Below are 26,710 nucleotides of genomic sequence, written 5' to 3'. Positions count from 1 at the left end.
TAAAGCAAAAACATTTATGGATTATTTAGATGGTAGACACTGTAGGAGCAAGTGTGTGTTTTGGAAGAGACATCGTGGGAGCAAATGTGTGTGTGTGAGTAAATAAAAGATATATATCAGTGTTGAGAAAATCATTTTAGTGAATGCAACCACTCCTCACTTAGTGATGACTTGGACTTACAACAATATTATCAGAGGGTTATTTGATGTTTAAACAGTACTATCTTTTGTAATATTGCTGCAGACTGGTTTATATTGAAAAATCACAAAAAAGCTGGATAAAAGAAAATATTCATACATGGGAAATCCAATGAGCCTAATTGGGACAAAATCCTATGATTTGTTTTTGGCTTAAATGTCATGTACCAAGTGAAAAGAAAATGGAGACCCAACCAGACAAAGTATGACTGAATTTTGTATTTAATTTTTCCCTGTTATTTTTGGACCAAATTCATGTCTTTTTGTGCATGATCACATGGTATGTGTGTAGTAAACTCTTATTTTTTTGGCAAACATTTGTCAGCAATGAAAAATAAAAAAAATAGATATGAAATATTACTGTCCAGGCCTCTACCTTTTGTTATAACATGGGCTTCCATGGGAAAATGTGATTCACTTAACGTATTTTTTGCTTAACGACCCTTTTCTCTGGTTCCTATGTAGGTAAATGATTGAAAGGGAAGGGGAGATCCACTGTATGTGGAAAATTACTTATACATGTATATGTACTGTTCTGTTTGGATAATAAAGATACGTGTACATACATAAATGAAAATTTATCAACAATACATTCATTGCAGGGTATGAGAACATTGGACGCCTTGAAGTTGGAACAGAAACTATTATTGACAAATCAAAGAGTGTTAAGACCTGCCTGATGCAGCTGTTTGAAGACTCTGGCAACACTGATGTTGAGGGGATTGACACAACTAATGCTTGCTATGGTGGCACTGCTGCACTCATCAATGCAATCAATTGGGTGGAATCAAGCTCCTGGGATGGTAAGTCATGTGCTTTATTCTTTCAAACATCTTTGTGTCCTGAGAATATCAACAGACATATGAGGATATATTGTCACTAGTTTAATTATGGGGGATGAGAGAGATTAAGAATTAGCACTGTTTATCAATGCACATGAAACAATAGCTTTTCATTGATTGATTCTTACTTTTATACTACAGTGGAAATTTAGTGATTTTAGTATTATTTTTAAACAGTTTGGCTATTGGAAGACTGCAAATGCTTTCACAAGAGTTATTAATTTCCTTGTAATATTCATTCATGCTCACTATAATTATGGTATGTTCTTGAGGTGTTTGCATGAGTATCCATCACAGACCATTTCTTGATTTTTTCAGTCTTGCAGTCTGTTCTGTGTTAACCACTGTTGAATGAAGGAGGATGTTGCCTTCTCTTTAGGTTCAGAGAAAATGAAATATTCAGAAACCAAGCAGGGATGGAACCCATTGGAAGTCAGTCTTGAAACTAGCAGGCCAAAGCTCTAACCATTGTGCCATGCTATCCTAGTAAGATTAATCTAACTAGGTATATTTCTGTACAGTAGAAAGGTTGTCATGGACATTATTATGACCATCCATGTAGGTTTTTTACTCTCAGATCTCGCACTAACATGGCCTTGGCAGTTCTAGCACAGATCCCTTGAATATACCCTGTTGGACAAATCTTATGGGATTAGCTTAGTATAATGGTTAGAGCACTGACCTGCTAATTTAGGACTGGCTTGCCCTGGGTTACAACTTTACCAGTTGTGTGAGTTCTTTACAGTCATGTTATTTTTCAAGTCATAATGAATGATCTTTGATGTGTGACTTCTGCCAAACAAAATGGCTATAGTGTGTGCGGTAAATAGACGATAAATGCAGAGAAATCTTTGTTGGTACAATGTTTAGCCCTCCTGTGGGTGAAACTGTATAAATAATAAGTTCTTTGCTATAAGTTTCTCTGTATTACCCTTTACACTTGCTGAGTTATTTCGTAGTATATTAACTCTACCCCTGCTTTTCACTGGGGGTATTTTGCACTGTCTGTCGAGTCTCTTCTTTTCATACACAGTGATTTTGGTGAGCAGATTTGGGACAAATCCCTCCAGAATTTTTCTGGTGTAAAGTATGATCTTTCTTTCCTTCATTCCAGTGGGCACAGTTCAAGGGATTACTCTTTATATGGGCAGTGAAGATTCTCTCTACTTTTTTCAGATCTGTGATTGTCTTTGCCTTAAAAAAAGGGCTGTAGGGGAAAGCATTACTCTAGTCTAGAGAGAACAAGTGACTTTGAGCATTTCGTCACTGGCTTGGTAAATTTTGTTTTGAAGGTTTTAGTTATCCAACTTTTCATTTTTCTTGTGGTTGTGGTAATAACACTTTTTTTTTTTTTCATCAAACTGGCCGTATCCCACTGAGGCAGGGTGGCCCCAAAAGAAAAACGAAAGTTTCTCTTTTTAAATTCAGTAATTTATACAGGAGAAGGGGTTACTAGCCCCTTGCTCCCAGCATTTTAGTCACCTCTTACGACACGCATGGCTTATGGAGGAAGAATTCTGTTCCGCTTCCCCATGGAGATAAGAGGAAATAAACAAGAACAAGAACTAGAAAGAAAATAGAAGAAAACCCAGAGGGGTATGAATATATATGCTTGTACATGTATGTGTAGTGTGACCTAAGTGTAAGTAGAAGTAGCAAGATGTACCTGAAATCTTGCATGTTTGAGACAGAAAAAAGACACCAGCAATCCTACCATCATGTAAAATAATTACAGGCTTCCGTTTTACACTCACTTGGCAGGACGGTAGTGCCTCCCTGGGCGGTTGCTGTCTACCAACCTACTACCTAGGTAATAACACTTGTGATCCATTAATGTAAGAACTTCTGATGTTATTCCTCCAAGTCCCTCACATTAATCTTTCACTCTGTTAAATGGTTTGAGTGTTTTATACCTATTCCAGCTTTCATTTCCTCAACATTCTAATAGAGTAACTAAAATTTATCCTCATTGAATATCATATTTTCTGTGGCCTACAGACAGGCCTGATTTATATCAGTTTGGGCATTTGTTGTCCTCAGTAAATTTCTATCCTGTATCTGCAAAATATCCTAGGTAGTAGGTTGGTAGACAGCAGCTGCCCAGGGAGGTACTACTGTCCTTCCAAGTGAGTAAAACAAAAGCCTGTAATTGTTTTACATGATGGTAGGATTGCTGGTGTCCCTTTTTCTGTCTCATAAACATGCAAGATTTCAGGTACATCTTGCTACTTCTACTTACACTTAGGTCACACAACACATACATGTACAAGCATATATATACACACCCCTCTGGGTTTTGTTCTATTTTCTTTCTAGTTCTTGTTTATTTCCTCTTGCCTCCATGGGGAAGTGGAACAGAATTCTTCCTCCATGAGCCATGCGTGTTGTAAGAGGCGACTAAAATGCCGGGAGCAAGGGGCTAGTAACCCCTTCTCCTGTATATATCACTAAATGTAAAAGGAGAAACTTTCGTTTTTCCTTTTGGGCCACCCCACCTCGGGATACGGCCGGTGTATTGAAAGAAAGTCTATCCTTCTCATTTTGTACATAATATTGTTTGATTCTTTCGCTGAATACAGTTATCCAAGATGCATTTCTTCAGGCCGATATGCTGTAGTGGTAGCTGGGGACATAGCTGTGTATGCAACTGGACCTGCACGACCTACTGGTGGTGCTGGGGCAGTGGCCATGTTGGTGGGCCCCCATGCTCCATTAATAATGGAGAGAGGTAAGAGTCTTTTTTAATGTAATATTTGTTGCACTGAATAAGACCATTGATGTTTGGATAAAGAATTTTAAAAAATGTTATTCTGGAAGAATTCAGTGGAAAAGAGAAGATTAAGGTAGATAAATTAAGAGGGAGATTTTTAGTTAATGCTTATCTTGTATGAGTATTTGTCAAGACTAATGTAAGAAAATGTTTGTGTAGGAGGAAATGTCAAAAATAACTAGGTGTGAAAATACTCTGATGTTTGATCTCTTCACTTTTATTCACACCCATCCACCTCACCCGAAGAGAAAGGTCTAGGGATGAACATAGCGCCAAGCACATCACCAGAGGCTCTCATCAGCTTAACAACCTCTGCAGTCATTACTTGTCTGGCAAATCTAAGAGTAGCTTTAATGTGTCTTAGTCATTCTGAGCCCTGTATGCAACTTGTCAGGCTCATCTTGGAGTATGCAACACTGGCATGGAACCCACACCTAGGAAAGCATGTGCAGAACTGGAGGACAGAAGACTCAGAGAATACATGATAACTGAATACATGATAACAAAATTTTTAGAGGAAGTGATAGGGTAGACAGAGATAGGTAATTTGAGTGGTAGGACAGGAAGTATTTAGGGCCACAGCTGGAAGGTAAAGACAAAGATAAGTCACACAGATGTCAGAAAGTATTTCTTAAGTCTCAAGGTGGTTCAAAAGTGGAATGACCTTGACGAGGAAGTGGTGGAGGGAGGCTACATGCATAGTTATAAGAGCAGGTACCATAGAGGCTAGGAGGGAGTGATTCTGGCAAGCAGCAAGTTGGGAGGTGGGGCCAGGAGCTAAGGCCTAACCCTTTCAACCATATGTAGGTAAGTATATAGGTAAGTACAAATGGCTATAGTATCAACACTTGTATCTTACTATACAGAGTTTCACATTAGCTATTTTAAGAGGGTGTCAAGTGTAGTGATGTGTGATCTCTCACCTTTTTCTTCTTACACTCCCACACATACACCTACACAGTTATAAGGACAGATATGACAGGCCCCACAAGTCAGAAAACTTTTGAAACCTCTAGTAGGAGGTGAAGAGAAGGCCAGAAGCTGAGAATTGATCCTAGTAACTTCAAATATGAGGGTACACTCATTTTTTTTTTCCCCCCCCAACAAGTCGGCCGTCTCCCACCGAAGCAGGGTGACCCAAAAAGAAAAAATCCCAAAAAAGAAAATACATTCATCATCATTCAACACTTTCACCTCACTCACACATAATCACTGTTTTTGCAGAGGTGCTCAGAACATAACAGTTTAGAAGCATATACGTATAAAGATACACAACATATCCCTCTAAACTGCTAATATCCCAAAACCCCTCCTTTAGAGTGCAGGCATTGTACTTCCCATTTCCAGGACTCAAGTCCGGCTATATAAAAATAACTGGTTTCCCTGAATCCCTTCACTAAATATTACTCTGCTCACACTCCAACAGATCGTCAAGTCCCATATACCATTCGTCTCCATTCACTCCTATCGAACACGCTCATGCACGCCTGCTGGAAGTCCAAGCCCCTCGCCCACAAAACCTCCCTTACACCTTCCTTCCAACCATTTCGAGGACAACCCCTACCCCGCCTTCCTTCTCCTATAGATTTAAATGCTCTCCATGTCATTCTACTTTGATCCATTCTCTCTAAATGACCAAACCACCTCAACAACCCCTCTTCAGCCCTCTGACTAATACTTTTATTAACTCCACACCTTCTCCTAATTTCCACACTCCGAGTTTTCTGCATAATATTTACACCACACATTGCCCTTAGACAGGACATCTCCACTGCTTCCAACCGCCTCCTCGCTGCTGCATTTACAACCCAAGCTTCACACTCATATAAGAGTGTTGGTACTACTATACTTTTATACATTCCCTTCTTTGCCTCCATAGATAACGTTTTTTGACTCCACATATACCTCAACGCACCACTCGCCTTTTTTCCTTCATCAGTTCTATGATTAACCTCATCCTTCATAAATCCGTCCGCCGACATGTCAACTCCCAAGTATCTGAAAACATTTACTTCTTCCATACTACTCCTCCCCAATTTGATATCCAATTTTTCTTTATCTAAATCATTTGATACCCTCATCACTTTACTCTTTTCTATGTTCACTTTCAACTTTCTACCTTTACACACACTCCCAAACTCATCCACTAACGTTTGCAATTTTTCTTTAGAATCTCCCATAAGCACAGTATCAGCAAAAAGTAACTGTGTCAATTCCCATTTTGTATTTGATTCTCCATAATTTAATCCCACCCCATCTATAAATATATTAAACAACCATGGTGACATTACACATCCCTGTCTAAGACCTACTTTTACTGAGAAGTAGTCTCCCTCTCTTCTACACACCCTAACCTGAGCCTCACTATCCTCATAAAAACTCTTTACAGCATTTAGTAACATACCACCTATTCCATATACTTGCAACATCTGCCACATTGCTCCTCTATCCACTCTATCATATGCCTTTTCTAAATCCATAAATGCAATAAAAATTTCCCTACCTTTATCTAAATACTGTTCACATACAGTGGACCCCCGGTTAACGATATTTTTTCACTCCAGAAGTATGTTCAGGTGCCAGTACTGACCGAATTTGTTCCCATAAGGAATATTGTGAAGTAGATTAGTCCATTTCAGACCCCCAAACATACACGTACAAACGCACTTACATAAATACACTTACATAATTGGTCACATTCGGAGGTGATCGTTATGCGGGGGTCCACTGTATTTGCTTCAATGTAAACACTTGATGTACACATCCCCTACCCACTCTCAAAACCTCCTTGCTCATCCGCAGTCCTACATTCTGTCTTACCTGTAATTCTTTCAATAATAACCCTACCGTACACTTTTCCTGGTATACTCAATAAACTTATTCCTCTATAATTTTTACAATCTCTTTTGTTCCCCTTCCCTTTACATAAAGGGACTATACATGCTCTCTGCCAATCCCTAGGTACCTTCTCCTCTTTCATACATTTATTAAACAAAAGTACACTCATAACTACATAATTAACACTTGATGGGTATTTTACTATAAAGAGTTTATGATCTTTTGAAATCTGCTTTATTAAATTTAAAAGATAAATACAATATTTTTTTAAATCTTATTCTTGTTGTGTACTTGGAAACAGTATAGTACAGTACACTACTGGAACTGTTAATGCAGTTGCAAGTTCGTTATATATTTATATATCTGTAGTTTAACCCTTTGACTGTTTCAGGCCCCTTTCTGAAACTGTCATTCTATGTCGCTAAATTTTTGAAAAAAAAAAATATTTTTTCTTATGAAATGATAGAGAATCTTTTCCCGATGGTAATGACATCAAAAGTTTGAAATTTGGCCATAAACTCATGGAATTACGCTCTCGCGAAGTTAGCAGTCTCAGCGACATATGCGTATCGGCGATTTCGCCGGCTTTGAGCCCTATTTGCAGCCAATTCCATTGTTCCAGTTGACCAAACTCATAGCTATTTCTTTAGAACTTCATTTTATCTATCAGCTGAGTACAAGAAACCTCCCATTTACCAATTTGGACTACCCAATATTGTGGTCAGAAATTGGCAATTTGGCCAATTTCACGCAAACTAAAAAAGATGCCAATTTCAAAATAGGGTCCAGAATAAACAAGGTAGACATTCTTGGCACTAAAATAACATATCCTCTGTTCATTAGTCACATCTCTAGGCCCCTCTTATATTATTATTGCTTTCTATTTTGATTTTTTATTCATACAAAAAAATACAAAATTTACTGTTATGCAGACTACTGCATTATTGTAAAAATGGTATAAATAATATCAGTGCACTAGTGAAAGAATATTAGACTTCCCAGTTGACGTGTATTGGACGTGTGGTGTGATTTGTTTACTCCTGAACATTGGTAAAAATCGAACATTTCCGCTACTTTGAGCTCAGTTTCAAGGTCGTTTTCATTGTCAAAGTAATGAAAATCATCTCTATTTCTGTAATATGTTTTCCATTTTATCACCTAAGACCATGAAAACGCAAATACATCGATAAATACTATACGAAAATACACCTCAAAGTCGGCGTTTTAATCCAAAAAAACGATCAGTTTTTTTTCTCATTACGCACTGTGTGCTGCAGGATTTTTTTATGTGGTGCACACTGACCACACAGACCCATTCTCTCACATGTGGGCCTACCAGCTTTCTTCCGCTTGATTTGAAGCCGCTAGAATTATTGAGTATACATGTATGTACGTCTGAAACACTGGCTCGTAAGACGTATATATACGACCAAAACAGTCAAAGGGTTAAAGTAAAGCAGTTACACAATGTTAAATAATATTAAATGTGTTTTAAAGAAAATCCTTCTGAGAGAGACGTATGTTGCAGGGCTTCGGGGAACGCACATGTGTCATGTGTATGATTTTTATAAGCCCGACCTTTCATCAGAATACCCAACTGTAGATGGAAAATTATCTATCCAGTGTTATCTCTCAGCACTGGATGCCTGTTATCAAACATTTTCCCGCAAGTCGGATTCCTTGAAGGAATGTAAGTTAATTGGACGTATTTATGCTTTACCAATTAAGATCTTTTTGTTCTCTTCCTTTAATAATTTTCATTATAAAACATCATCATATATGAATTAATATCATTAAAGAGTTCAAAAGACTTCCTATTAAGTTTTGTTCATTACATGATTAAACATTTCTTAGGTAGTTGTTAAAATGTTGTTGAACATTCTATATACTATGCAATAAGATCACAGTAAACAGGTGATATCACAATATGCACAACGACCACTGTGAAAAAATGGTGATTTCTCACATTATCAAGGAACTTGTGTGAGAAATCACAAAAGTTCTTGGAATTTCACTATTTTCTCACAGTAGTTGTTCTCCATTCTATGTTTTATAACTAATCAGGATTTTATAAAAATAGCTGTACCTGATCTAGTCACATCATTGTTTGAGAAACATGTTGATTAGACTGGTGATGATTTGAAATAATAAAATAATTTAATCTAAGCTGCTCTATTCTGCCCTCATAAAAATTTTTAAATTTGTTTTAAATTATGAGTGTAAGAGCGTGCTGGCTGCTAGTTAAAGGTAAAGGGCATTGCTAGGTCCTATGGCATAATAATGTGCAAGGAGCGGTTGACCTAACTGAGAATCTCCTTTATTTATTTGTATAAGTACTTTGGATTGATCCCATGATGGCCCACTACTGTCACCACTCTGCTAGAAATGTTTAAATTCTACCTAACCAATTCCTTGTTGTAAAACTGGTTTGGGAAGATATCACTTAGCACCCAAATCTTCTTACAACAACCACCATCACACGAACTTCTTGTTGAGTATGGATCATATCTTCACCTCTCTCCCTGATTCTTTGATATCTAATTAGAGTTCACTACAGTTTCCACTATGCTACAGATATTAAAATTCTACCCAACCAGATTATTTACTGGGCAGTGGTTTGTGAAAGCATAAGGTAAATTTCATATGTAAGACCAATACTGCAAGAGTGGCAAAACAAACATGTTTTCTATTTTTGTGGACTGTTACACAGTCCACAAAAAAATCAGTGGAGTACAGGAAGACCTTGTAGTCTGACAAGGATATTTTTTTTTTTTGTCACAGACTGTCTCCCACTAAGATAGTATGACAAAAGAAAAAAAAAACTTATGTGCCCTCATTCATTCATTTGCTGTCTTTTCAGATGCCTTAACACACCACCTTCCCTTTTCCTCTCATCTGTTGTATGAATCACCTTGTCTTGCATAGACTCACTTTTGACATGTCTACTCCCAAATATTTGAATTCATTCACTTGTTACTCCTTCCAGTGTAGCATCCACTCTTTCATTGCCTAGGGTTTTTGTTAATCTCATCACCTTGCTCTTTTGTATGTCCACTCTTAATCTCCTTTTACATATTCTCCCAAATCAGACTTAATGTTGTGTGGTTCTAGTTTAGCTACATCGTCCTTCTCATGATGTCATTAGTGTTGATGTCTAATTTTTTCCACAGCTGCATCTCCACCCATGTCCCTAGACCAACTCGATGCTGTTATCTTTCACTCCCCATTTTGTAAGTTGGTGCAAAAGTCTCTTGCTCGTCTGGCTTTCAACGATTTCCTTAGCACTCCTATGGACCAAGTATCCTCCAAATATCCTGGTCTTGAGGCATTTAGGTAAGGCAGAAAAAGTGCAATTGCTGAGTTAATAGCTGCTATTTTTGATAATAAGGGTGTCATTTTTATTTCTTTTGGAAACAGTAAGTGTTTATTCTTCTATTGTTGTACCCTTTTTTATGCCACAGTTTCATTTGGTTTGTCTATTTTTAAATTTACTTTCAAAGGGGAATGACAATTTCTTTCTTTCTTTGAACACACCAGCCGTATCCCACTGAGGCAGGGTGGTCCAAAAGGAAAAATGAAAGTTTCTCCTTTTACATTTAGTAATATATAGAGGAGAAGGGGTTACTAGCCCCTTGCCCCCGGCATTTTAGTTGCCTCTTACAACACGCATGGCTTACGGAGGAAGAATTCTGTTCCATTTCCCCATGGGGATAAGAGGAAATAAACAAGAACTAGAAAGAAAATAGCAGAAAACCCAGAGGGGTGTGTGTATATATATGCTTGGTATAAACCTTGGTAATAAATACCGACAAGTTGGTTTAGAAAGACACGTAAGCAAACACTAACATATTTATTAGAAAACGTTTCGGTCCTGGGACCTTGATCACTTCTAACCTACAGAGGTAGATAGACATTATATATATAGGCGGAGAGTGAGGTGTGACGCACGTGACCTGAGGAATGTCATAAGAACATAAGAATGGAGGAACACTGTAGATGGCCTACTGGCCCATGCGAGGCAGGTCCTTATCAAAACAACCTCTACCTATGATGAGGACGGGTAGACGATGAAATCATGTGACTCCTGTGTTGTTGGGTTGGTGCTGCTTAAGTATCATGTATGCCAATGTTTTTGAAATTTTGTAGTTTCCAGTGTTGCGTTCTATAGTGTCGGTGATGGCACTAATTGCTGTCACTAATCGCTGTCACCGACACTATAGAACGCAACACTGGAAACTACAAAATTTCAAAAACATTGGCATACATGATACTTAAGCAGCACCAACCCAACAACACAGGAGTCACATGATTTCATTGTCTACCCGTCCTCATCATAGATAGAGGTTGTTTTGATAAGGACCTGCCTCGCATGGGCCAGTAGGCCTTCTACGGTGTTCCTCCATTCTTATGTTCTTATGACATTCCTCAGGTCACGTGCGTCACACCTCACTCTCCACCTATATATATAATGTCTTTCTACCTCTGTATGTTAGAAGTGATCAAGGTCCCAGGACCGAAACGTTTTCTAATAAATATGTTATAGTGTTTGCTTATGTGTCTTTCTAAACCATAATAATGCTTGTATGTGTAGTGTGACCTAAGTGTAAGTAGAAGTAGCAAGATGTACCTGAAATCTTGCATGTGTATGAGACAGAAAAAAAAAGACACTAGCAATCCTACCATCATGTAAAACAATGACAGGCTTCCGTTTTACAGGATGGTAGTACCTTCTTGGGCGGTTGCTGTCTACCAACGTTCTATCTAGGAGAATGACAATTTGTTTGTTTTTAATTTTTTCATCTTTTCTTTCATTGCTTTACCTAAACTTGTGATCATTTTGTAATTAAGAGAAACTTTTTTTATTCACTACTGTTTTTAAGTACAGTACTGTATGTTGTTGTATAGGTATAAGGAAATTCTTAGAAAAAGGCAGGTTTTGCTTTTGAAAAAACTTTGTAACTATACTCCCCTTTATGAGTGTATTATAAACAGTAATATAAGAAAATGTTCTTTAACATTAGGATACCCTGGTCCAACCTCTGAATGTGTAGCATAGTATGCCGCTTAGAATTTTTGTCAGAATGATGAGCAATCTCTCCAATTATCAGTCTAATTTCTGGTTATTCTCTCTGAGTGTTCATATTAATGAGATTAGAGTATCATTTAAGAAGTTATATCATGTGAAAGATAAACCGAGTCCAAAACTAAAAATAAAATTATATGGATAGCATTTAGTGCTATTTGTGGTTTTTGGATTTGCTTGACTTTTAGGAATGTAACTCTTGCGAATTTTGGAAGACTGACTGTTGTTTTTCTGTACAGTAACTGAATACTGTTAGGAATTACACCATGAACTAGGCTAGTATAATCTACTGTAGGTTGTTATAGTTGTTGTTAAAGGTAATGTCTTGAATTTCCCTGTAACTATTTATTTTTTTCAATATTTTTTCAGGGAGAAAAAGCTGGAAGACACTTACTTTGACCGAGATGTTGAAAAGGCATTTATGAATTATAGTGAATCATTATTTGAAGCCAAGACCAAGCCATCATTGTGTATTGCTACACAGGTTGGCAATATGTACACACCCTCCGTTTATGGAGGACTTGCATCATTTATTGCAAGGTGAGAACCTTCTGTTGAACATCCAGCAGGCTTGTATAAGGAGTGAACACAGCTTAAGACATTGCTCATTTTATTCCTGTGATACATAAATGGTATAGTCTGTTATCAAATCAGTATGAAATTAATATACTGCATTTATTTTAATTAAATGTAGTAGGTAGAGAATCAAGAGGGTATTTTATTTTAATTGGATGATATTAGATAGCCAAAAGAGCATTTCTTTGCATTAATTCTAGATTCCTTTCTCCTCGCAGCAACTCTGTTGAAAATCTGGCAGGGAAGAGAGTAGTCATGTTTTCATATGGTTCTGGGTTGGCTGCTACAATGTTTTCTCTGCGTATATCAGAGGACACAGGACCCGACTCTGCACTCTCCAACCTGGTTGCTTCTCTCTCAGATCTTGGTGTAAGGCTTGAGGCCCGTTCCAAAGTTTCTCCCTCTGTGTTTGCAGAGACAATGAAATTGCGGCAGGAAACTCATCACAAAGGTGAGAGCTATGTTGATTATTGTAAATGGTCAGTAGTGATACTTTCATTCTGTTAGTGGTTCTGGGCATCATCTTTCCTTGGACCCTGTCTCAGACCATGCTTCCTAGGTTGGAAAGGCAATATTACAGGATTAAAAAATTTTATCAGTAGGAAGCACATAGGAAAGTAAAGGTGTTTATTAACCCTTAGACTGTTGACACCTCATGAATTGAAAGCCCATTCTGTGTTGGCATTTTCTACAATGGTAGATTTTTTCCTGAAGGTAATGATACCTAAGATACAAAATTTGGTTAAATACTTACGGAATTCTCCATGGGGAAGTGGAACAGAATTCTTCCTCCGTAAGTTTTGCGTGTCGTAAGAGACGACTAAAATGCCAGGAGCAAGGGGGCTAGTAACCCCTTATCCTGTATACATTACTAAAGTTGAAAAGAGAAATTTTTGTTTTTCTTTTTGGGCCACCCTGCTTCGATGGGATATGGCCGGTTTGTTAAAAAAAAAAAAATCTTAGAATTACTCAGGCAGGAGGTTGAAGGTCGGAGAGCACTTTACATAACAGTGATGTCACCCAATTTGAGGCCTGTTTTAGGCCAGTTTCCATACAATCCATTTATCACGAAAAACTCCCAATTCAACCCATCAGAACTACCTTATCAAGTGCTAGAAGTCTGTAATTTAGCCAGTTTTACACTATTTTCAATAATTTCTAATTTCAAAACATTTAAGAGAGACTAGGCATTCCACTCACTAACAACCTTCCTTCTGTTCATTAATCATGTCCCTAGGCCTCTTATATAATAGTTGCCCTCCATTTTGAATCCATCATCACACAAAAATTCTTGTCTAATAGGGCCGTTCCCTTTCCAGAAAATCAGCCATTTCAGCCACTTTCCTATTCCAGGCCACTTTTGGTCTGAAACTGACCAAAATCTTCCCGGTTTTGCTAGTACAGTGGAACCTCGGTTATTGAATTTAATTCGTTCCAGATGTCGACTTGACAACCAAGATCAGCGACAACCAAAGCAATTTTCCCATAAAGAATAATGTAAATAGAATTAATTCGTTCCAGATCCCAAGTGACAATCTTCTTTCAACAAACTGGCTGTATCCCACTGAGGCAGGGTGGCCTAAAAGGAAAAACAAAAGTTTCTCCTTTTAAATTTAGTAATACACCTACCATCCGACTTACAACCTGCCCGACTTACGACCACTTGACTTACGACTGTGTTTTTTATGCCAAATTTCTGGGAAATAAACAACTATTTGTGTTGTACATAGTGTTTATCCTAAACCTTACAGTATAAAATACAGTACTAACGGCATAAAAAGTAAAGTAAAACATGAAATACCAAAATAAAACAATAAAATAAAATTACACAAATGTTATGTTGATATTCAGTAGTAAAGTTCGACTTACAACCATTTCGACTTACGACCGGTTTCTCGGAACCGAACTCGGTCGTAAGTCGGATGGTAGGTGTATATACAGGAGAAAGGGTTACTAGCCTCTTGCTGCCGGCATTTTAGTTAGTTTAATATGTTTATTATGCACCCCATACCCATCCTGTAGGCGGTAGTCAAAAGAGGTACATAATTGGTCCAGGGACTGGACTCCAAAGTTTTGATAGCTGAGCAAGTTACAAAGGTAATGAACTAGATCTGGTCATAATCATGACCAAGTTACAAAGGTAATGAGCTCCAGGTTGAGCTGGTCACACTCATGAATAATTGCAAAGGTAATGAATCATAAACACATTAATCATGAGAATTTACAAAGGTAATGAGATCCAGGTAGAGCTGGTCACAATCATGACAAGTTTCAAAGGTAATGTATGATAAACACGTTATGACATGATTACAATCATAGACAAATTACAGAGTAATGAGCAGTTAGCAAACATAGTAGGGAATTCATCCAATGCCCCAACAACAGATGTTGCTAGGTGCCTGTCTCTCCTCGGTAGACAGCCATTGCAAACAGCAGCAAGTTGCCCAGGGATCTGCTGCTTGCACGAGCACCATCGACCCTTCCCAAGAGGTCCAAGAAGCCAGTGACTCCGTTAGCAGCCCGATGGAGAGCTGCCCTAGGGACGTGTCAGCGTCCTGGTGGACGCCAAGTTGATTGAAGATCCCAGGCCCTCGTGTGTACGGAAGTTGAAGCTTGAGGAACTGAGTACACACTGCCTGTGGCACACCTGGCAGCTGCCTCGCGGTCGAACTCCACGATGCTGTCCCTGTAGTGGAAGTTCCTGTGAGCCCGGCACTCCCTGCGGCTGCAGTACCATCGCTGACATCGTGGGTTTGGGGAGAAGTACCCTCTACAGATGGGGTGGCGTTGGGAGTTGGGTGGGTGAGGCAGGGGAGTCGGGCAGGGGTGAGGCGTTATGAGAGGGTCACTGTTTACTACACACGCCCTCCCCCCCAGCGGAGAGGGGGGGAGGCGCTGACTGGTCCTGACTCTACAACACCAAACCCTCTTAAAACTGCACAACACTTCAACTATTTACGCTGAAACGATGCACTGGGATGTCCGTTCGCTGCTCTGGTATCTTCTCAAAGCATTCACACTGAGTTCTGTTAAGTAGGGACCTGGTCAGCCTCTTTGACCAGGAGCTATCCTTGAAAATCCCGCAGCTAGCCCGCTACACTACCTGCCGCGTCGGCCATGTAGTGTAAACAGTGCGGCATTTTAGTTGCCTCTTATGACACGCACGGCTTATGAAGGAAGAATTCTGTTCCACTTTCCCATGGAGATAAGGGTAGATAAACAAGAACAAGAGCTAGTAAGAAGATAAAAAGAAAACCCAGAGGGGTGTGTATATATATGCTTTTATGTGTAATGTGACCTAAGTGTATGGAGAAGTACCTTAAATCTTGCATGTGTGTGACAGATAAAAGACACCAGCAATCATACCGTCGTGTAAAACAGTTACAGGCTTCCGTTTTACAGTCTCTTGGCAGGACGGTAGTACCTCCTGGGTGGTTGCCCAAATGACAAAATAATATATTAATAATGTACTACTACTACTACTCTGTGCTGTATAAAATTATGCAACACAAGGAAACTCTAAAAAGGAATACTAAATGAAAATTTAACTGCCCTTTACCTGACAGAAGAGAGCTAATGTTGTTTCTCTTCTTTAGCTCTTTTCACTACTAACACCTTGTTCTGGTTCACTAAAAACCTGTCCAGTGAGGTTTGTTTCGTACTCCATTTTAACACTTGTCTAAATTGAGACATTAAACTGTCATTGTACATGTTAGAGAGATGGATGGCCACTGCTTTGTCTGGATGGTATTTTTCAGTAAACTCCTGCACTTCATGCCATTTAGCACACATTACCTTGACAAGTGCATTGGGCACATCATCCCTTCCCTCCTGTTTCTCTGATGACAGCTTTTCCGCTGCAGTGTGTTGCTGCTTCCTTACAACTTTTCTTTTTGCTTTCATCTCTTTATCCTTCTTTGGACCCATGATGGTTTATCTCAAAATAAAAAAAATTGCACCAAAACTACAAAGTAACAAAAAAGTTCACAAGATGCACAACAAAAAGCTCATGAGATGTTTACAGCACGCGAATTAGTGGCTATACTGACTCATTCCCACGCTCTTGACTCCATTGTCCAGTGAACATTCTGTGAGCCACTTTGTCCCATTCCATACACGTGAAAACTTGTCCGTCGATAACCAAGAGAACGTACAAAACCAGCACATTTTTTCTTGAACACCTCATTCGAAAACTGATTTATTCAACAGGTAATGTAATCGACAACCGAGGCTTGACTGTATGTCTGTCTATTTATTGACACCAAGAAACGCCCAATAAAACCATGAGTGAGTGCCCAGGAAATTTTCCCAAAGCTGCTATTTTAACCCAATCACAAAGTCAGGTTAGCTGTTCTCATCATGCACTGCATGGGGGTAGGACTTTTTATTACACTGTGCACATTCACTGCACATACCCATTCTCTCGTGTCTAGGCCAAAATTTACAAATTTGAGGGTGCTATGAATTGAGCTTAGATCTGTGTGAGCTACACTAATCCCCAATCATGTAGATCTGCGTGAAAGACAGTGAAAGTTAATTTTTTTTTTTAGCACAGTGGTTGTCTCCCAGGGAACATAGTTCTGAATTTAATAAATTTTCACCTGCCTTGGTGGGATATGGCCGGTTTGTTGAAAAAAAAAAAACTTGTTAACAAATAAAAGTTTTACCCATAACCAGACTAATTCTAATTAGGGAAAATAATTTTTGTCACTGTATGTGCAATAGAGTATAGTATGTACTATAGTCCCGTATAGGAATACAATGCACTCGAGGATATCAAGAAATGTTGAGTTTTTATTATGGTATTCAGAGGTACAGTAATTAGATTTTTTCTTGGTTGTTTTAGTTTAACAGTACTGATGATTTGAAAACACACTGCTTTGTTGCACTGAATTTACAGGCATACAAGGTACTATCAGAAAGTTTCTGGACTGCCACGAAAAAAAAATATTTAGGCTTACTTAATCACCTAGTTGAATATTGCCTCCCTCAAAGTACTACCTTGGGAGTCTATACACTGATTCCAATCCATCTTCCACTTATCTAATTCTGCTTGAATCTCCTTCATGTCGTTTAAATGCCATCCCTTGAGTGCCATTGTAATTTTGGTAAGAGAAAGAAGTCACAGGGGGGGCTAGATCTGGGAAGTAGGAGGGTGGTGGACAACCACCATGTTTTTGATCAGAAAACAATGGTCTTTCTGGTCTTGAGTCAGCAAATGGGGCACAGATCTTGCAACCACACACCTCATGTTCAAATTTTCAGACAGAATGCTTTACAAATACAAATACACAACCCATTAGAAATTCCCACAGAACTTGCAATGCCCTGGATACTCTGACGATTTCATTGTTGACATTGTTTTTGACGCTGATGAACAACCAATGTTGGTCAACTGATATTCATCCTGCTTTGAATCAAGAAAATCATTCAAAACACTGTATCCAACCTATTGCTTCATCGCCAAATTCTTGCTGAAATATTTTGTGAGTTTCACTAGCCATTTTACTGAGCTTGAAAGAGAATTTCACACGCTTGTACACACTCACGCACACTGTTCTGTTGCACAAAAAAGTTGCTACAGAACACTGACAACACGGCAGAAATACCTATATTACCTCAACAGAATGACTGACTACACAAACTCCTCATGCTACTTCATAAAGGGGTGTACTGCTGCCATATTTCATTCAGGAAGCGTGCAAAATTCAAATATAGGAACTTTTGATAACGCCTTGTATGTCGATTCAATACTGTTTGTCTATATACACCGAGAGTTGTTTATCTATACAGTATAGGAGGGTCTTGCTAATGCAGCAGGTTAGGTTCTGGGTTACTGCTGAAAAGTGAAACAGCCTTTTTTACACTTTCAAATGTATATAAAAGCCTGATACATGTTTACATTATCTTATATTAAGTGAACAGTAGAGCTAGGTTTAAAAAAAATGCATATACAGTACACACATTACTTACCTTAAAATATTTTTGTATTTAGCTTATAGCAAGTGGCGAATGTATTTATTGTAGGAAGCTGGAATGAATGAAGAATGGGTATAACTGAAAACTGCTGTATTAGTAAAATGTTGTAAAGTGAAGTGTGGTAAAGTAGGGCCCTCCTGTATACAGAATTCATTGAGCTCTGGTTGTGTCTGTATATACACTTAGAGTTTGCTTCCCTCTTTAGGGATTAAAGGATTCTTAGTATTATTGTACAGAGAAATTTATGTAAGGTAGATTTGTAAGTTATGCAAAATTGAATTGAGAAAGAAATTGAGCTTCATTCAGCATGTATTTGTTAGAGACAGTTCTATTACCCCTTCCTGGCAGAAGAGTTTGTACAAAATGAAAAGCCTCAGTCTTCATTTTGGTAATTATAGTTTTTCCTGTCTTTATTCAGAATTGTTTTACAAATGTTCATCATACAGTGGTTGACTGTACTTGTCCTTTTGCCAGATATTGTATGCACATTACATATTTATTTATATTTTTCACATCCAGTTGGCATGTGAGTGTATTAGATAGGAGTGAGTGGAGGCAAATGTGTTTTGGGGCCTGACAAGCTGGGCTTGAGTCTTGGAGTTGGGACGTACAGTGCCTGCACTCAGAAGGAGTGGTAGGGATATTTTGCAGTTTTGAACTGTAGTATCAGTGCCCCACTGGCAAGACAGTGATGGAATGAATGATCGTGAAAGTGTTCCTTTTTCAGGTCACCCTACCTGAGTAGATGGCCAGTGTTAAAACCCAATATATATAAATACTATACGTACTTACATTTGCATGACTGTCATGACAATGACTTGTATGAGAAATGTGAAAATGTAATTATTTGTCTGTACGTATTAGTTTGTTGATTTTTAAATAAGTTACAAAGATTTTTAAGCCTTGGAAAAAAAATTTAAAAATTTCAAACTTATTTTAATTTGATTTTTGCAGCACCATATGCACCAGTGGGAACTGTGGAAGCCCTGTTTCCTGGCACCTGGTATTTAACTCGTGTGGATGAAATGCATCGAAGACAGTATGAACGTCGACCCCTCACTGCTGTATATCCCATGTCTGGTGTTGCTGGTGCATCAACAAACACTGTAATGAAAGAAGCTTCAGCCATGGCAACAGATATGCTTTCCCATCAAGTTTAATGGCAATTTTTAAATTTCAGATCATTCCCACACAAAAAATTATATACGAGTAATTATATTTTATTAAAAAGTGTTTTAAAAGCTATTAGAAATACTATTGTCATGATAATGCAGAATGTAACATACTGAAGCTACCATGACATGTGATATGACAACATTCATTTGGACAGCAGCTTGTCACTTACGTTGAATAATATCCCTCTGTTCACAATTAATATAATGTATTTTAATTTTAATATAGCCAGTAACACAATACCTCATAGGGATCTTCAATATATCAAATTGTAAGTTACTGGCATGGTAGTGGCCCCACATATATATGCTGAGAGCATGAAACGGGGACCATATTCTCCACTCCTTTCCAAAATGTGTAAGCTCTAAAATACAGTGGGTTTAGTACTTCTTTTTGACTATAAAATAATAAAAAATACAGTACTGTTTCTGACAGATTTTAATGTGGCAAGACATAGCCGGAAGTTCAATGCAATTTGTGGTTGGATTTCTTGAATTGTGCAAACTCAGAATATAACATTGCAGCTATTTTTATATTTCATGTTAAAGAGGTTGTGAAGTGATACCTGGTTCAGGAAAAGCTTTACATGGGTGAGTAAGCAAGTTACATCAATATACACTTGACTCCTATTTTATTGATGTCATCTTTAATGTGCTTTCTCTTTTTTGATTATTGCAAAATTCAATACTGATATTTATGAAGAAAAATCATTTTGTTGATCTGTTCACTGTAAGCAGCACACATTGACAACTGTAATATATGCATATATGAAATTGTAAAGTATTTAAACCACTTGTTGAGTTCATTATTGAGGTACTGGTACTGTATAAGTAGAGAACCATTAGTAGTATAATATTTTTATGATAAAAAAAATTATACACTGGCCATCTCCCACTGAGGCAGGGTGACCCCTCCCCCCCCGCCAAAAAAAAAAAAAATAATTCACACTATCACTGTCTTGCCAGAGGCACACACACATGACATTTCAGATGGCCCTCCAAACAGTAAATAATCTCCATTCCTCCTTTATAGTGCAGGCACTGTATGTCCCATAAGAGAAGGGAAGTGAAAGGAAACTTGTTAGATACAAAGTATTACAACTGTGAATTTTTTTTGCCATTGTGGGATACGGCTGGGTCGTTGAGAAAAAAAAAAATCTTTTCTGTAAGCCATGCGTGTTGCAAGAGGCGACTAAAATGCTGGGAGCAAGGGGCTAGTAACCCTTTCTCCTGTATGCATTATTAAAGTTAAAAAGAGAAACTTTTTTTCTTTTTATGCCACCCTGCCTCGGTGGGAAACTGCCGGTTGGTTGAAAGAAGAAAGATATATACGTACACAGTACCTAGGTAGTAGGTTGATAGACAGCAACCACCTAGGGAGGTACTACTGTCCTGCCAAGTGATTGTGAAATGGAAACATAATTGTTGTACATAATGGTAGGACTGCCGGTGCCTTTCTTTCTGTCTCAAACACATGGGATACCAGGTATATTTTCCTACTTCTACTTAGGTCACACTACGCATGCCTGTACACACACACACTGTATACATACCCCTCCGGTCTTTCTTCTATTTTCTTGTTCTTCTTTATATTCTCTTATCTGCATGGGAAAGTGGAACAGAATTCTTCCTCCATAAGCCGTGCGTGTCGTAAGAGGTGACTAAAACTCTGGAACCAAGGGGCTAGTAACCCCTTCTGCTGTATAAATTTACTAAATTTTAAGAGAGAAACTTTAATTTTTCTTTTTAGGTTACCTAGTCTTGGTGAATTACAGCTGGTTTGTTAAAAAAAAAATTGCACAGTAAGTCCTCAATGTTGTTAATAGGTTCTTGGAAACTGCAACCTTCAGCGAAGCGAAGTACAGTGGTACCTCGAATTTTGGCCATAATTTGTTCCAGAATGAATTTGTTCCCTCAAGGAATTATGTAAATTAGATTAGTCCATTTCAGACCCCCAAAAATACACTTACAAAAGCACTTACAAAAAATACACTTACATAATTATTCGAGTTGGGAGCTGTTTGAAATTCGAAGAACCACCGTATAACGAAACCAATTTTGCCATAGGCTAATTGATGTAAACATCAGGGGTGCACAGTGCACCTTTAGCACTCACTGCAACAGGGTTAAGTCAAGGATTAAATGTTTGCAAAACGAAAATTGTAAGGAGCATGTACCATCACGCAATTAAAAAAACAAATGTGGTGGGCTCGCTGAGTGATTTCATACCACATTATTTAATGATGTGTATTTGTGTGATTATTGTACACTTTAAGAATTTATATTTTGCAATAATTTATATTCATTCATTCATTTTTCCAACCCCCCTATTTTAGTTCAGGGTCACAGTTAGAGGGAGCCTATCCCAGCAACTCAGGGCACAAGGCAGGAACCAGCCCTGGACGGGATGCTATTCCATCGCATGGTGCGCGCGCACACCGACACAACCTATGCTTACTCATACTGGGACAGTTTAGATATGTCAATTAGCCTAATGTGCAAATCTTTGGGGTATAGGAGTTAACTGGAGTACTAGGAGAAAACCCAGCTGGGGATTTACTTTTTTTCATTATAACAAAACGATGTTAAGAGGGGACTTACTGCACATATATTAAAACACTGGCCGTACTGTATATATATCTTTTTTCAATACTGGCCATCTCCCACCAAGGGAGGGTGACCTGAAAAAAGCATGGAAAAGTTTTTTTTTGTTTTTCAACAAACCGGCCGTGTCCCACCAAGGCAGGATGACCTAAAAAGAAAAATGAAAGTTTTTCTTTTTACATTTAGTAATTTATACAAGAGAAGCAGTTACTAACCCCTTGCTCCCAGCATTTTGGTCACTTCTTATAACATACGTGGCTTCAGGAGGAAGGAGATGAAAGGAAATAAACAAGAGCAAGAAATATTAAGAAAACAGAATTAGACTCAGATGGGTGTGTATACATATACATGTATGTGCATGTGTAGTGTGATGTACGTGTAAGTAGAGGGCACAAGATGTACCTGTTATCTTACATGCTTATGAGCCATAAAGAAAAGAAACCAGCAATCCTACCATTGTGTAAAACAGTTACAGGTTTCTATTTCACACTCATTTGGCAGGATGGTAGTACATCCCTGGGTCTTTTAAACCTTGACTAAAATTGATGGAATTTTGCCGAGACTCCTAACAGTGATTTATATTTGATTTTAACACTTTCTTGTTCTTCTTTCAACAAACCGGCCGTATCCCACCGAGGCAGGGTGGCCCAAAAAGAAAAACAAAAGTTTCTCTTTTTAAATATGGTAATTTATACAGGAGAAGGGATTACTAGCCCCTTGCTCCCGGAATTTTAGTCGCCTCTTACAACACGCATGGCTTACGGAGGAAGAATTCTGCTCCACTTCCCCATGGAGATAAGAGGAAATAAACAAGAACAAGAACTAGAAAGAAAATAAAAACCCAGAGAGGTGTGTGTAGTATATGCTTGTACATGTATGTGTAGTGTGGCCTAAGTGTAAGTAGAAGTAACAAGACGTACCTGAAATCTTGCATGTTTATGAGACAGAAAAAAGGACACCAGCAATACTACCATCATGTAAAACAATTACAGGCTTTCGTTTTATACTCACTTGGCAGGACAGTAGTACCTCCCTTTGCGGTTGCTGTCTACCAACCTACTACCTAGGATTTTAACACTTTATAAGACCTAAAATTTCTTTTATATCTGCATCTGCATCCCATCTTTATACAATGCTGCAGCTTATGTCTAAAGTCAAAGTTAATGTAGTTCTTGTATATATCTACACAAGAGATTTGTGCTGCAACAGCTGAGAACCTCTTGGGTAAAATTAACTTAGCAAGTCAAGGCTTTGAAAAATGAAAGTCATAATACTGTGACTGGAACAATTCACAAAGATTCTGAATTTTGGAGAGGATTTAAATGTTTTTGTCTGTCCTGGGCTATTATCAAATCTCATCAAGTTTTCTCCTCCATGTGTGGGTTAGGCCTTGCCTTGATACAAATCTACATTTTACTCTCAACAATTTCTTTCATGCCATTGCAAATGATTGTATGTATCTTCGTGCTACAAGACTATATCCCATTAACTTTTATGAATACATATATAAAATAATTAAATTACTGCACGAAGGTTTGTTATACTACGTACTTGATAAAATTACACATACAGCCAGTCTCTATATATGCTAGGTAAGTTAGAACACATTATATTGACTAGATATTAACTATGGTTATTATAAATATATGAATGTTTAGGCAGTGAAGCATCTAAATTGTGAGTTTTTAGCAAGTTGAACTGATGCCAGGTCTTACTGGAGACAAATGTATTGACTAGATGATGATCTGACTTAGTTAACCCTCTTTCCAAGGTGATAAGCAAGTGGCCATAGACAAGGTATATATGTTCTTTGCAGGTAATTTTATTCTGCTTTTTAAAGTGTCCTCTCAAATGGGGCTCTTGATTTAAGGATTTGTACCAGTTTCTCTTCCCAATCAAATCTGATTGCATCTCATTACCCTAATCATTATATGGCCCCCAACAGGTTTAGCACCTCCCCGTGAATATAATAGTAATATTAATGTATGCTTTGAGGTGTGTAACAGACTTTTATGTTATTGACGAATCTCTCCCCATCTCCAGCCCTTGTTCTGCTTCTCTTTTTCCTGCCATGCCATTTTATTTTGAATTTAACTAAATAAATGAGATGTCATACAAGAAAGCAATTTGTACATGACAGATTACAGTTTTCCACTAAAAGTAAATACTCTGTAATGCACTAAATATCCAAATGCTTTTTACAGTAATATGTGCAAGTAATTAATAATCATGTTATTATTGGTATAATAATACCTTATACATATGTTTTTTGGTACAAACTAACCCACATCAAGGCAAAACAATTAAAAAGAATACTAATATGATGAGGCCTCTTTCATAGAAAGTAGAGGGATTAAGTGTGAGGTCAAATTGTACAGTACTTATTCTGTTTATTTTTTTGTCTCCATGTGGGTTTATGATGTTGACCGACCAAGGTTTATTATGTTTTTGTAATTAATATGATTTAATCATTCAAATCATTAGTATAAATGTTTATTATTTGTTGGGAATCGTATTGTTTAAAAATGTGTTTTACTAAGGTATTTAAATGTTCAGAATATCTTCAAGTATTGTACATATACTACTTTTAGTAAAGAAAGTACTGTAGTTTCTACCTCAGTCACAAGTATTCCTCTCGTCTTAATAGCATCATAGTTAAGGCAGGTTCTTACTCAAATTTTTGTATCTCGATAGTCACAATGCTGTGGCTGGAACAATATAAAAAAATAACTGGCACATAAGAAATTGATACTTGTGATGACCTTTTTTTTGTCTGACATGGACAAACATCATCATAAATTTGGATTGAAACGTCATCTTAAGTTTCTCATGTGCGAGTTATTTGGGTTTTGCATCTCGGCACTACAATCAAAAATTAAAATTTTAAGTGAAATTATGTTAGTAGGGAGTCACAACTCTTTCTTTAATAAATATTTTATGGAATGTACAGATGGTGATCTTGTTAATACTTTATGCACTATATGAAAATTTAAATTTGGAATAGACATGGAGAGGGAAAATATAAATAGTGAGAGTAAAACTAGAATATAATGATGGGAGACATTAAGGTACTAAGTTATCATGGTGAGTGAGAAATGTGTGATGCATATTTTTATATAAAAATACTAAAAAGAAATTACATTACCTTTTTTCCCATGTGTTTAATAAGGGTTTCATAATTTTTTTTTTATTAGGACTGAGTTAACAAATTCACACATAAAAATGCACATGCTCAGTTGTGCTCTAATCTCTACAGGAATACATATATAATTATGGTGGATACTAAAATTTCAGAGAATTTAGTGGGTACACAAAATTTGAAAATGTTGTACTGTACCTCCTTATAAAATTACTGCCAATGTGAAACTTAAGGTAGTCTGGAACCAAAAACATTTCAGAAGCTGAAATCTTTGAAGGGCACTACTTCTTAGACCAATGGGTCCAGTTGTCATAAAGCAACTAAAATTTTAACATAGAAGATATTAGGGTTGCAGTGGCAAGACTAGAACTAAATAAATTAGAAACAGGGAACAAAAATAAGTTGAAAATCATCCAAGATAGATTTAAAAGAACTTTAAGAGCTGGCTCAAAGTATTATAAATTTCAGACCCCTTTTTCAGTGCCATGACAATGCTTGCTTGATCCACCTCCTTTTGACAGTCCCATATTTAGTGCAGACTCATTGAGTTCTAAACCTCTTCAAGGGGGGCTCCTTGGCGTGGTGAAGAGGCTCTTGGTCTGAGGAATTAGACCTATCGGTCTTCTTCCTCAGACCGAACCTAATTACCCCCCAATCTCCCCTCCCCTATCCCATCCTCCCCATCCTCCCCTTTTTCCTTTCCTCCTCCTCCTCCCCACTCCTCCCTTTTGCCCTTCCTCTTTTTGTCCTTTGGGATTTCTCCCACAGGCACGCTAGTTCCTAGGTAGAGGAAAGGACACCGGGGTCGATCCCATTCCGTTGAGGTTTCTTGGCGGTGGCGTAGTTTGCCGTGGAATCTGGATTGCCTAGGGATGTCCCGATCCCTCTCCGGTATCCCGGAGTAGCTTTGGGTGTCTTTTGGGCGACGGGTGTATCTCTGGAAGCCACCTTTCGGATTCCGGGGGTGGTGGCTGAAGGAGGTATGCTTTGTGGCGGATATCCGGCCGCCCTCTCTTTTGTCCACCGAGGTAGCTCGGCAGATGTGAGGTTGCTATCCCAGATTGCTGGTTTACTGGCATGAAGGGTAGGGTATGGCACGGGTTCCATGCTGCATCTGCGCTACTAGCGGTGTCGAGTCCTCTTGGGCGCGGAGGGAGATTTCTGGCCCTTTCATTCCTCCTAGGAACTATCCCTCCCCGGTCCCCCCTTTTTTTTTCTTTTTTTTATTTTTATTTTCTTTTCTTCTTTCTTTTTTTTTCTTAAAAACAAAAAGAAAGAAGTAACCTAACCATGGCAGCCCTAGTCCATGAACCTTTTACCCCCGGGCCCCTTCTTGATACCGCACCCCGTTCTGACCCCGCCTCGTCTTTGGACCACTCTTCAGACATTCCTCATGCCTCTGTACCTATTGCCGGTGCTGTTTCCTCACCTGCTTCAGGTACTGAGGCCTCGACTGACTCCTTCGATTTATCAGACCTTCGCTCTCCTCTGACTATGCTTCCGGCCTCT

General features: G+C 38.2%; 1 protein-coding gene across 2 annotated transcripts in view; it reads left to right on the top strand.

Annotated features, from left to right (window-relative positions):
- The window catches only part of Hmgs (hydroxymethylglutaryl-CoA synthase), a 43,511-nt gene extending 18,313 nt beyond the window's left edge, over positions 1-25,198 (top strand). For both annotated transcript variants that reach the window (XM_070087342.1, XM_070087341.1), the window contains exons 4-10: positions 801-1,001; positions 3,643-3,768; positions 8,177-8,338; positions 9,819-9,981; positions 12,101-12,271; positions 12,526-12,758; positions 19,241-25,198. In XM_070087342.1, coding sequence (XP_069943443.1) covers positions 801-1,001; positions 3,643-3,768; positions 8,177-8,338; positions 9,819-9,981; positions 12,101-12,271; positions 12,526-12,758; positions 19,241-19,446 — 1,262 coding nt within the window. In that variant the 3' untranslated portion in view covers positions 19,447-25,198. The remainder of the gene's footprint in view (positions 1-800; positions 1,002-3,642; positions 3,769-8,176; positions 8,339-9,818; positions 9,982-12,100; positions 12,272-12,525; positions 12,759-19,240) is intronic.
- The last annotated feature ends 1,512 nt before the right edge of the window (positions 25,199-26,710 follow it).

Source organism: Cherax quadricarinatus, chromosome 21 (genome assembly GCF_038502225.1).
Source record: "Cherax quadricarinatus isolate ZL_2023a chromosome 21, ASM3850222v1, whole genome shotgun sequence".
Taxonomy (NCBI): domain Eukaryota; kingdom Metazoa; phylum Arthropoda; class Malacostraca; order Decapoda; family Parastacidae; genus Cherax; species Cherax quadricarinatus.
The sequence above is the reverse complement of the archived record's forward strand: the minus strand, read 5'-3'. Positions and strand labels throughout refer to the sequence as shown.